Source organism: Rhipicephalus microplus, chromosome 10, assembly GCF_043290135.1.
Source record: "Rhipicephalus microplus isolate Deutch F79 chromosome 10, USDA_Rmic, whole genome shotgun sequence".
NCBI classification, from domain to species: Eukaryota; Metazoa; Arthropoda; class Arachnida; order Ixodida; family Ixodidae; genus Rhipicephalus; species Rhipicephalus microplus.
The window spans coordinates 97,820,665-97,833,440 of NC_134709.1; the positions used below are offsets into that span (position 1 = coordinate 97,820,665).

Here is a 12,776-nt window from a genome sequence, read left to right on the forward strand (position 1 = left end):
AAACATCACGTATGTACTCCTTTGATACAGCCGTCACGTCGGGTTAAAGTAAGTGGTGGTTAGGTTCCATGCGCTGAAGTCGATTTACGTAGCAGTGTCCAGGGCACGTGTTTGACAACCGTATGCTGGAGAATGCGCGAGAGAGAAGGGGAGACGCCCATCTTGTCTGCTACGGCGCTCATTGGAAGCGGCTACCACTTACGTCATTTCCGCGTTCAGATAGACTTTTTGCTGTTTCTTGCGGTTGCCGCGCCAGCAGCCAAGACCACCGCGGACTCGCCGGTAGCGCCGGTACTGAGAGCATCTGTGTGTGTGGTGTGTTTTCTGAATCAGATTGCTTTTGGTTTCTTTCCGAACCAGTAAAATCTTGAGTAAACAGTCTCGGTCAAACTGCGTCGGGGGTGTACTGAGAGCAGCTGTGTGGTGTATTTTGTGAATCAGAAGCCTTTTGGGTTGTTTCCGAACTACTGAAACCGTAAGTGGACAGTCTTGGCCAACTTGTGTAGACAGACTGCACACAAAACGTACTTGTTTGCCGCATCGCCCCTAGCATCAGAGCTCGCTTTTTCTTGTAGATCTCGCAGCATGTTCGTCACGGCTGTTAAACGCATGCCGAGTTTTATTCTGACCGGCTTATTACGCTTTTGCAGGTACGGCCGTACGTCACTGTTCATTTTTTGTGCAATTTCAAGGCTACCGGTGGTCTTGCCTACACAATCGATGCATATTGTTAGTAATTGCCAGTGTAAACTATCAAGTGCTCATAATACGCTCCAGTCGGTTTGTTATCTGCAGCGAGAGCGGCGCAAAAACGTGAAACAGTTGTTCAATCACTGAGTATGTCCAGTTTTAAAATAAACTGCCTAGTTACGTGATATTACAGTGCCGATTCCTGATGCCTGTCGCAGTTTTGCCGACTTTGTGCAGCAGTCATTCTCCAAAATACTGCAAATGTATAACTTGCAGGTGACCGTGGGTAATATTGAAAGCAAAATCAGGGACATATGGGGTAGTTTCAGTGCAAAACAAAAACCAGATTTGAGAACATGTGCGTAGCTCCCAACTGCATCACTTTGATGGTACTGAGCAGCTTGCTACAATGACAAATAGGAAAAAAGATACATCCCAGGCAGATGGTGCAAAAGAAAACTAAATGACGGTTAAGAGAGATTTCACTTTTCAACGAATTTCTGCAAGAGTATGCTTATGCCAAATGTCTTATTTGTATTACTTCCAAGGCCTGAGGGCATCGCAGGAGGGAGTAGAAAATTTAATGCACACAATAGCATTCGTAATTTCTAACTTTACAGTGTCACCTATATGGTTGCGTGCTTCAGAGAGGGTTAGGTGTTTTATTATAAGTAAGCAAGTACTAATTGACACAGAAAGTAAAAATCCTGTGAAAGTCATCGGCTTTCTCTAGTATCAGCACTTTTTTTAATTTTTCATTGCAACCAACTCACTTTATTATTTCTACGCTTCCACATTAAGCCCTCGCTGTGAGTCAGTCTTGCTGACCTCATGTGCAGGACTTCAGACTGGCAACGCGCATATTCACAATATGCCCCATGCAGTTTTTCTAAACTCTGGGACCTGCTAATGTGATATTTTTTTGCATTATAGCTCTTCCATAACTATTTTAATAAACTTGACATATGTTGACTTGAACACGTAAGATGTCCTCAAGTGTAAGCAGTGTTTTCAGAAACAAAATGAGGAAAGTTCACCTGCATTAGCTAACTGAAGTGAACCGGTTGGTATCTACAATACAAGATGTTGGATTTAGACAAGTCCATACCGATCTGTTTAAAACTCGCAAGTTTAAGCAAGCACTCGAAACTGCTCAAAACATGAACGAAAGCGTACGGGCGTTAGATGCAACTGTTGGAATGGGGATTAAATATACTACTGTGGGGGATTAGAACTTAGGTGTGAGTCAAACTGGGGCTTGGCGAAAGACGAGCTCCCACACTGGAACCCCGCGGCTACGCCTGTGCGTCTCGCTCCAACGCGTAAACCTTGTCCGTCTAATACTCGTCGTAATGCCACGAGTTTGCTGATGCCGCCTGTCCACGCAGTCAGCCCCGACACTGTTTACTTACGGCTTCAGTAGTTCGGAAACAACCCCAGAGCAGTCTGATCACTGGCATATTGACACAACGCCGAAACGCGATCACCCGCTTCTCATTCCGCGAACGCGGTGATGGCGCGCTGAGGACAGACGAGGCGTGAGGCATTGCGCGGAAATGACGTTTGTAGCGCTGGTAGCCAATGAGCGCAGTAGCATACGACATGGGCGTCTCCCCTCCCTCGCGCGCGTTCTCCAGCATACGGTGGTAAAACACGCGTACAGGGCCAGCATCTTCGCGAGCATCAGCGCTTCTTATCAGCTTCTGGTGCTGCTAATACACGCGTTCCAGTTGACATCGTTCCGCAAATGCGAACAACAGGTTATATCAACATCTGAAACTCTTCAACATATGTTTGTGCGTGCAAAAATTTGTACATATAGTTATCATCATTTCATGACTATCTATCTATCTATCTATCTATCTATCTAGCTGCCTACGACTTTTCATGTTATGACTAGTCGAACTTGTTATTCGTACAGCTATGTTATGCCATACCAAGTTTGGTATCGATACAATTATCGATAGGGCCAGGAGAGCAAAAAGTCGTAGGTGTATAGATAGATAGATAGATAGATAGATAGATAGATAGATAGATAGATAGATAGATAGATAGATAGATAGATAGATAGATAGATAGATAGATAGATAGATAGATAGATACGTTAAAAGTCACCGAAGTGCGCCAAGAAACGCTTCGCATTTCAAAAAAACGAGCAGGGAAGACTCAGTCGCCCAGCATCAAACAAGCAACCTCTCGATTTGCAGCGTACGTCTCCATCTTCTATGTCACGGTGCGTATGTCGGTGAGGCTGCTAACGGCAAACCATTTATATACACCACACAGCGTTTGGCAGTCCTCAGAGTTCCGGAACTTAAGCGCGTTTTCTTATCACTAGCCAGAACGCGGCTTCAGGTAGCGTTGGGCGCGCTCTCAAGGTCATCGCTTTAACGAAGCGCAAGCGTGGTCTCTACTGCGCGTGCATATCAGACTCGTAATTCGGGGAGGACGAAGGCCACTTCGCTCGCTCCCACGGCCGCGTTTACGAAAGGAACGCTCCGGCGCGCTGCTGACCCATGACGACATAGAGTTTTCTAAACTTAACTAGAGGGTACACTGGCGCTGCGATCGTTCAGTGACCTCGGAAGTTATGGGTATGACATGAATTTGCCTAGTCTTCATGTTTGCGGGCAGCGAACACACTGCTGGCCAACAGGATCAAGTAACGCTACTTGTGACTTCGTTCATCGCTGCGTTTTGGTTTTAATTGGAAGGAAAGAACAAACCGTTTGTCACCTCGTGACCCGATTTGAAGTGGTAAGCCTAAATAGTTAAGGTGTAGAAGCGGAATTGCCGAACATTTGTCAATTGTTGTTTCGTGACAAAGCAGCTTCAAGCCACGTGAATCCACAGTGAACTTAAAGTACGAAGACTGAGCAAATCCGTGTTACACTCAATATTCCTATGCTCGCCGAAGCGCTATGCGTTACAGCTCCCATGGACATTATCGCCAGAGTTCTCTCTAGTGTATATTTAGGAAACTCTACGCAGGACGAAGTAAGAACAATGACAGTTGTTCACACTTGTCCTGTGTACAGTTTCGCGCTCGTTTCGTGTGTTTTTCAGTCTGTTTGAACAGTGCGATGAGAGCGTCAAACTGTGACAGCTGCTGCTCCGCGCTCGTCCTGTGTATGCAGCTCAAAACTTGCAGCTCTCCGCTGCAAGTTTTCGTTCTTATTGCCGCTGCTTGCCGTTCTTCACATGACTTTGCAATTTGTTGCTTTTGCACAAAGAATGCACAATAAATTTTCAACTACCTCGGTGAACACACGTTTCACATTCGTGTTATACCGATTTCTAAAAGGGAGATGGGTCATGTTTTTTTTATTTTTTGCTCTTCAGTCGAATGTTGTTATGTGCTGAGAAGGTTTGTTACAGTATATGTCATTGCGTTCTGCCTGCACGATCTATGCTAGCTCTATGCACCACATGGGGTTTCGCAGTGTCTGCGGCATCAGCCCACGCTAACCAAATGACGAGGTCATGTGATTACCTATGTGGCGTCACAAGTTTTTGCGGGTTTGTTACATCATGATGATGTGTTGTCCTGGATGTGTCTTCTTTTGTACGTGTCCTTACTCCACGCTATCGTCAATTATCTGAGTAGAGCGCTTGTACCTGCACATTCAAAAAAATAAACTAAAAATAATAAAAGAGGTGCAAGTGGATGTGCAAAGAAAGTCTCACCCTTCTGCTGGGTACGCTGATGTTCTACTCTTGATAACATGCTTGATTTTGTCATAGCTTCCTGTTCTGGACCACGCCACCAGTATCCAGTATGCCGCGTGCTGTTACTTCGTTCTAGCTGAAGCTCTCCATGACTCTACTTGTCAAAAAATGAGGCACTTCTTTTATCCCCTCTAATTTATTCAGGACGCAGCTGCATAAACGAATTTATCAATATAAGCTTCATTGAGTGAAATTCGTGGAAACTTAGGATTGACAATGTGGTGAGCTGTTGGGCTAGTCGGTTCGACATCTCGCTTAAGAGAGCACGGATTTAGTTAAGAATACAAATATGCAGGTAACTAGACTATAAACGTAGAATTTCTTGATTACCTAGGCAATTCAGTAGGTATGCTAAACGTATATCGGACCTTGTAACTCAAATAATCAGCACGTCAATCATACCTTGTTTTTATTTATAATCTTAATGTCCAAGTATCTAAATCTCGATCACCTGTACATCTCATGCAGAAAAATCTCTTCGTTTCATTCGTAACTGGAAATAGCACAAACCCGTATCTTCCTATTGTTTTAACAGAGCACATTTTTTGTATTCATGAGGTATATAGCCAGCGTTTCTCTGAGCTCATAAGTATTCAATACAGAAATGGCCCATTACAAATTTTTCGCTACCCCCACTAAGAACATTCGCAACTACAACTTGAGAGATTCTACGTTTTTGAACCCAAAAGGCAGAACCACCTATGGTCAGCAACTTTCAAAATGGCAACTTCCCCATTTTTTATACACTTATCCTCAAGTCTTAACCTTGATAATGCAAACTTCTTCCATTTCATCGTTCAGAAAAAGTCAAATATGTACTACTTAGAGCACATTTCGCTATTGCGCCTTGAGTGAACATAGTTTTTCCCTTTACTCTTACATGTATGAGCGTATGCATATGTACCCCCCCCCCCCCCCCATGTTACTGTTCATGTACGAAAGCCTGTAGTAAAGCTTTTGTATGGAAAACCGGAGTCTGCACTACCACTGCTCTGTGTTTTTTTTTCTTTAAAATGATACGTATTTGTTATCAAAAACACATTTTGAAGCATTGTTGTATTGCCTATATTGTATAAGCTTCTCCTAGTGCTCCGCAATGATATTCTGCTCTTGTATTTCATTCTTTCAAAGCAGTTGCGCCGCGTGATGAACTTACAGTGTGAGGCTACAGACCTAACCAGGTGACTCGTAACCACGGTGATACTGTACTCGTAACGTCGCCTTTTGTCCCCTGTGCCACGACAGCTAGTCACGTATTGTCAAACGAAAAAGCCATAGATAAGCTTCTAAAAAAGTCCTTAGTTTATTTAAAAGGGGGAAAAAGACGCTTCCCTTGAGCGCCGTGGGAAACGTTTGGACGGTTGGCTTCCGTCTCCGAGTACAAACTGTAATAAAGTCTCATTCGGGGGCGCGGCATGACAGAAGTGACGAGTTTTGCTTATTGGCATATTCGTCTCCGGCAGCGTCGTTGAAGCTGGTATAGTAAAGCTGCTGCTCCAGGGATAGTTTCCAGCCTGAAGCACGCAGCTCTAGAAGTTCGAGTAGGGTCAAGCGAGCTTCCTCGGGAACATCCGACGACAGGAAAGCGTCCCGCAAGCAGTCCACCAGCGCCGCCATGCGGGCAGGGGCACCTCGTTCAGCAGCTTCGCCGGCTGTAGTTAGTGCTCTGCGGAGGCACTCGACCTGCAGTGAAAGTTTTGAAAATTTAGCATATTTGTATGAGCGAATCTCACAGTTTCTTCACACTTTCTTTGTCACGTATTATTTTGTAGTCAGTAAAAATGGGTAGTCCGACTTAATAAACAATTACCCACAGCTATAAACATGAAAACCTCACGAAGGCCGATTAAACAGCAGGAGTGACGGCATCAGGTCGCCATCACTCGGCGCCCAATACCTGCTATTTTCCCAGTGCAGCCTGTGCTTGAACGCGCTCTACCATTGACGGAATTATTTCGCTGGCAACGTCATCCACTCTGCTAATTCCTCCTCCTCTCTACACCACGTGTTTCACTACCGTTATAGCTTCGCCTTCGCCCTCCTACCCCACCAGGTTCAGTAGCTCCACATAGCTACGCTTTCTCTGTAGCGTGCTCAACCAACACCCTCTAGTGGCTAAATTCGTTAGTAACACGAATAATATGGGGAATCTTAAGTCCCAAAAACCACGATATGAATATGACAGACGCCACAATGAAGGGCTCCGGGAATCTGGACCATCTGTGTTCTTTGAAATGCGCTGACATCGCACAGCACACGGGCCTCGCCCATTTCGCCTCCATCGAAATGCGATCGCCGAGGACCGGCTCAACTCGTGTGACTTCACTAGTTACAGTAGACTCCCCTGTTACCCTAATGGATTTGTCCGCGCGCTCTCTCTCTCTCGTCCCGCTTCACTCTTGCACCTGGGCTAAATAGTGCGGATGACCGATTCCCAGGGTTTTACCGCCGCCTTTAAACAGCCTTGCGGTTAAAAAGCCTGCCCGGAACATGAAGCACAAGCCCGAGCTCACCGTTGTACCACATATCCACGCTAGTGCATGAAATATCTTGGAAAAAAGACCACATACGGGTAACAAGTGATGCTAACCGATGCAGCAATGCGCGGAAGAAGCCTACAATTGCACCGCCAGTCGCGCTACGGCAATCAGTACAGAGCGGGTGCTTGAGTGCTACGGACACGTCACTATGGGCTAAGCCTTAAATGATGATCCTCAGCCACAACACAAACAATATATGTAAGATTTCTTCAATTCGAATAATGCGGGACCAGCCAAAAATATCAGAATTCACTCAATGTCAAAAACATCGAAAGCGATAAGCAAACCATAAGGATAACGTCTGTTTTATATACTTTCATTTTGTGCATGGATACGTAAATGCTGCAGTTATTTCATATACGATCGGCGTGAAAGCAGCAAATTTTCTTCATTCTGGCATTTTATTCACGATGCATGCGACCAAGGTGCCACATTCACTGTTTCTTTTTAGCCCAAAACGTTCTCTTTACGACTCCCTTATTGCGTACTGCATGCCACCATTGCCACCATTAAGCGCATCTGACAATGGTCCCCTTACGGGTAAAAATGGCCAGCAATTGACGGCTCACCCATCACAATACAGAAAATGAGTTTTATGCCAGCCTGCCGACCAAACCTGCACGCTCTTCATCACAAACCTCTTCCACGTGCATGAGTTTTGCGACATGGCGCGCGTAGTGCATCAAGTTAAAACGAAGCTGCTGTCTCACAAACTCAGATGTCAATGAAACTGTGCTCTCTAACTGCATGATCAAAAAAGCAATCCACCCTGTACAACCTTGTTTCTGTTATGTCAATGAAACTGTGCTCTCTAACTGCATGATCAAAAAAGCAATCCACCCTGTACAACCTTGTTTCTGTTGCCTGCGAACGCCGTTTTAGTTCTTTTGACTCGCACATTTGCGGTGTTTTGCACTCCGCACCCTGCTAGGATCGTCTAAATGTGCCCGCATTACCGAGTTTCATGTAATCAAACAGTGAGTATGCTGGCCGGAACAAAAGGACACGTCAAAAGTACCCCGTTTCCCACATTGACGAGCTTTTTACTGCATTTGTAAATACATAGGAGCACACAGTACCTTTTACAAAGGACTACTGGGCGATTCGTTAAAGCGTAAGATGCTGGATAATCACAGCTTCGTAGGCGCTTCGCAACCACACTTGTCTAGGCTCACCAAAAAAGTTTACGGCGCGCGTGCCCTAGAGCAAGCCATAGTGGTTGTGGTGACGATGATGAGTGCATACCTTAGCTTCGTAGTCCAGCTGAGGCGAGTTCACGACAAGCCTGCAGGAGTCACACAGAAGCGCCGCCATAGAGAAGATGTGTCCGCAGTGAAGCGAGCCCATCGATGCAGCTCCTGGATTTTCAGGCACGTCCGACAGAAGCGCGGCCATGAAGTTCACGAAGGCGATCAGTTTCTGACCGGCATTTTTCTGAGTGTTCGGCTCCAGTGGCGCCCAAAAAGTGGAGCTCTGCACCGGGACGTCGTGTTGCTTAAGCCACTTGCGGCAGGTCCACAAGAGTTGATCGACGAACCCCCCGTCGAACTCAGCCTGTGGTAATATCCAAACAATAAAGGCGCGGAGAAGTAAACAAGTGGTTTTGAAATCAGTGGGTGGTGAATAAAAGTTGTTCTTTACGCGAAAGCGTAATAAACCAGCTTATAAGAATTCAGCTCAGCTCAGAAGTCGACCATCGAAAACGGTATATCCCGCAAGCCAGGGACGCTATACACGGAGGCAAAATATCCCAGCCTCTATATATAGCTGGATGATCTAGCACGGACCAGTCGAATCTCGCAATTAATCGTCTTTTCTCATTTCCATCAGTAAAGTTAAATATTCATAGATTTCATCAAGACGTGTACGACTAACGAATGTTACCGCGCCTTCTGCTTGCTGTTACGATTTTTTTTCTGATATTTGCTCAGTGAAGCGCAACCGAGAGTTGAATACCTGCCCTGTGTGCCACTTGTCTATTTCGTGTCGCAACGCACTCATTCGTTTCGAATCATATTGATAAAGGTGATCAGAATAAAGCTTGCTAGGCCTCCGCGAAACACGCATCAGAGTCACAGTGAACGCTGTGAAATCGACGTCGTGAGGACGTCACATGTTTTTGATCATCTGTGACGCCGTGATGACATATCGTGACCTCATCGCACGATAATTCATTGCGGAACTTGACCATAGTTACGCCGCTGACGTGATCGCCGACGAGGGACACCGTCGCAGGATGCCGGTAACTTTCCGAATCTGACGGTCCAGTGAAGCATTCCCTTCAAAAAGCAAGGGTCGTTCTCATACGCTAATTGCTCACCCTGATGACGCGGGTGCAGAACTTCGCCGCCAGCTCAGCACTGTCGTCGTCGTGGATGGTTTGCCATAAGAATACACGCACAAGTACATCCACTACCTCTGGCGCCAACAAGTCAGGCTCTGAAGAAAACAAGGTGTATGGTTTACGTTGCGATAGAGACGTCGAAATTTCGTGTTTAAAGTGCACTGGTCTGGTGATTTCATACTACACTGAGAAATGGTTAATTATGAAATATATTCAATAATGGTCTAGTGTACAGCCCTGTTACACAATGCCGAATATGTTACAAGGTGATGCAATACTGGTGTCACACGAACAACTTAATTTGATCGAAATCAGGGCAAATCAAAAAAATCAAATCGCGATCTAGTTCCTCGATAGCGATTCCACATACAACTCCGCCAAGCTCGACCAAAATCATTCTGAACAGTGCAACAGCAAAAGTTGCTTATTGCAACTGAAACAAGGATTATTGACGCAAGTAGTACTTGCACAGCAGGTCTATGGATGCGGAAAGCGGGCGGCAGCAACGGACCCAGGAATCACAGCACTCGGGGCAAACGCTCGCGTTTGGCTCCTTTCGCTAAAGGTGTGACCCACTGCGGCACATAATCTTCTTCCTCTCTACAATACCCCGGCGACGAAGACGAGCCATCCTGGCAAGTCAAGGTGACAAGAGTAGGAGTGGTTCGTGATAGGGCTTGAGACGACTTACGTGGACAATCTCACGACCAAGGCGTCACCTGTCTGTAGATGGCGTGACCGGCTCGATCACGTATGTGACATGAGATCGACGTTCGACCACGCGATAAGGACCGTGAAACTTGGGGCCAAACTTAGAGGACAGACCTGGGGAGTGGAAGGGCAGTCAGGGCCAGACGAGCGAGCCCTCGGCAAAAGTCTCGACTTGCTGGTAGCGGTCGTGGTGGTCTTTTTCGAGTGCTTGCTTGTCCGAGGTGAATCATCGGGCCAACTGACGACATTCTTCAGCGTGGTGCACAATTTCAGAGAGAGAATTGAACTCTGAGACGTCGGGACGATATGGCAAAATGGTGTCGAGGGTGGAGCATGGCTCACGCCCATATAAAAGAAAGAAAGGCGAGAAGCCTGTGGCTGACTGCGTCGCGGTGTTGTACGCATAAGTCACAAATGGAAGAATTACATTCCGGTTCGATTGGTCGGATTTGACATACATGGTGAGCATGTCTCCTAGCGTTCGGTTGAAGCACTCAGTAAGACCGTTGGTCTGCGGGTGGTAGGTCGTAGAGGTGCAGTGCACCGTGCGGCATGCCCGAAGGAGTTGTTGTACAACTTCTGATTAAAAGGCACGCCCTCGATCACTCAGTAGTTCACGTGGTGCCCCATGACGCAGTACGAAGCGTAGCAACATGAAATTGGCTACGTCACGTGCACCAGCCCTAGGTAGTGGAGCTGTTTCAGCGTACCTCGTCAGATGGTATGATATGATGGTATGATCTGCGACAATTATCTATCAATTTCCAGAGCCAGTGTACGAAAGCGGACCATATAAATCGATTCCAACGAGGTCAAAAGGGCGCGCCGGACTCAGTAGAGGCTGTAATAATCTGGGTGAATGGGTCGCTGTCTTTCGTCGTTGGCATAAGGAACAGGACCGAATGTATTTTTGTACAAAGGTGTACATACCACGCAAGTAGTAACGGGGGCGGATCCGGTGATATGTTTTTAATACACCAGCGTGAGCATGTTGTGGGTCGGCGTGAAAATACCCACAGACGTCAGATCGCATGTGGCGTGGTATAACCAAGAGCCATTTACGATCATCCGCGTGGTTGTTTCTGCAGTATAGTTGCGCATCCCGTATCTCGAAATGTGTGGCTCACCGCGAAAGACAAGACTGGACTATGACTGAGTGTGCGCGCATGTGCTGCCAAATGTGCTGTTTCTATCTTGCCTCTCTGCTCTCTTTCATCTCCCCCATCCCTCCCCCATGCGCAGGGTAGCAAACCGGCCGCCTATAGGCTGGTTAACCTCCTTGCCTTTCTTTTCCCTCTATTTTCCTTCCTTGGCGGCGAAGAGCACGTGGGTACGCAGACGTTGAGGAGTCGGAAAGAATGTTAACGAGAGATTTTATCCATGGGTCTTTCCGCTGTTCAGACGACATGCTTGAGACGGAAATGGGAGCGATGGAAAAGTTGGCGTCCGAATTCAGGTCTGCGCTGGATCTCACTGGTGATCGTGAGAGGGCGTCCGCATGAGAGTGTTTTCGTCCTGAGCTGTAGACGACACGAATGTCGAATTCTTGTAGGCGAAGAGCTCAACGTCCAAGGAGACCTGAAGAATCTTTTAGCGACGGCAACCAACAAAGTGCGTGGTGGTCTGTCACAACGTCGAAACTATGTCCGTACAAGTAAGGACGAAACCTGCTTAACGCCCAAACGATTGCGAGGCATTCTTTTTCAGTTACGGAGTAGTTCATTTCCGCTTTCGTGAGTGCGCGGCTCTCATATGCGACAACGTACTCTGGAATACCGGGCTTTCGTTGCGCGAGTACTGCTCCCAGACCAACGCCACTGGCATCTGTGTGCACTTCAGTGGGGGCACTTGAGTCGTAATGGCGTATAATGGGTGGCGACGTAAGCAGGCGGCGCAGTGTAAGGAAGGCTTCGTCACATGGCGGCGTCCAGTTATAAAGATTAGCTGGACCATTCAGTAGTTGCGTAAGTGGGGATATTATTGATGCAAAGTTGTGGACGAAACGGCGAAAATACGAGCACAAGCCAATGAAACTCCTAAGTTCTTTGAGTGAAGTCGGCTTCGGAAAGTTGGCTACGGCTCGAAGTGGATCGGGGCAAATTCCATGTTTTGACACAACGTGACCAAGTATAGTAAGTTGGCGAGCCCAGAAGCGGCACTTCTTTAGGTTAAGCTGCAGGTTTGCATTAGTAAGGCACTGAAAAATCGTGCGCAGACGGTCGACGTGGGTAGGGAAATCAAGAGAAAATACGATAACGTCATCAAGGTAACATAAGCATATCTGTCATTTAAGGCCGCGTAAAATGCTGTCCATCATTCGTTCAAACGTTGCAGGTGAATTGCACAGACCGAATGGCATAACCGTGAATTCGTATAGGCCATCCGGCATAACGAACGCTGTTTTGGGGCGGTCACACTCTGCCATCGGAACCTGCCAGTAACCTGAACGTAAGTACAGCGAAGAAAATAATTCGGCACCTTGTAGGCAATCGATTGCGTCGTCGATGCGGGGAAGAGGGTACACATCTTTCCGTGTAATTTTGTTCAGTCGCCGGTAGTCGACCCAAAATCTAATCGAACCGTCTTTTTTCTTCACTAGAACAACAGGTGAAGACCAGGGGATAGAAGAGGGCTTGATGACACCACGCTGAAGCATATCGTCCACGTGCTCTACAATTACACTTCGTTCCTTGGGTGATACGCGGTGGGGGCGTTGCCGCACAGGAGGGTGCGTTCTAGTGTAGATTGTGTGAGCGACGGTG

At 46.9% G+C, this 12,776-nt stretch overlaps 1 protein-coding gene across 1 annotated transcript in view; it reads right to left on the reverse strand.

Annotated features, from left to right (window-relative positions):
- Positions 1-5,817: 5,817 nt before the first annotated feature.
- LOC142774335 (MIF4G domain-containing protein-like) overlaps positions 5,818-12,776 on the reverse strand; it is a 32,828-nt gene continuing 25,869 nt past the window's right edge. The window contains exons 3-5 of the mRNA XM_075874729.1: positions 9,280-9,398; positions 8,205-8,513; positions 5,818-6,102 (exon numbers count right to left, since the gene is read on the reverse strand). Of these exons, the coding sequence (XP_075730844.1) occupies positions 5,818-6,102; positions 8,205-8,513; positions 9,280-9,398 (713 nt within the window). The remainder of the gene's footprint in view (positions 6,103-8,204; positions 8,514-9,279; positions 9,399-12,776) is intronic.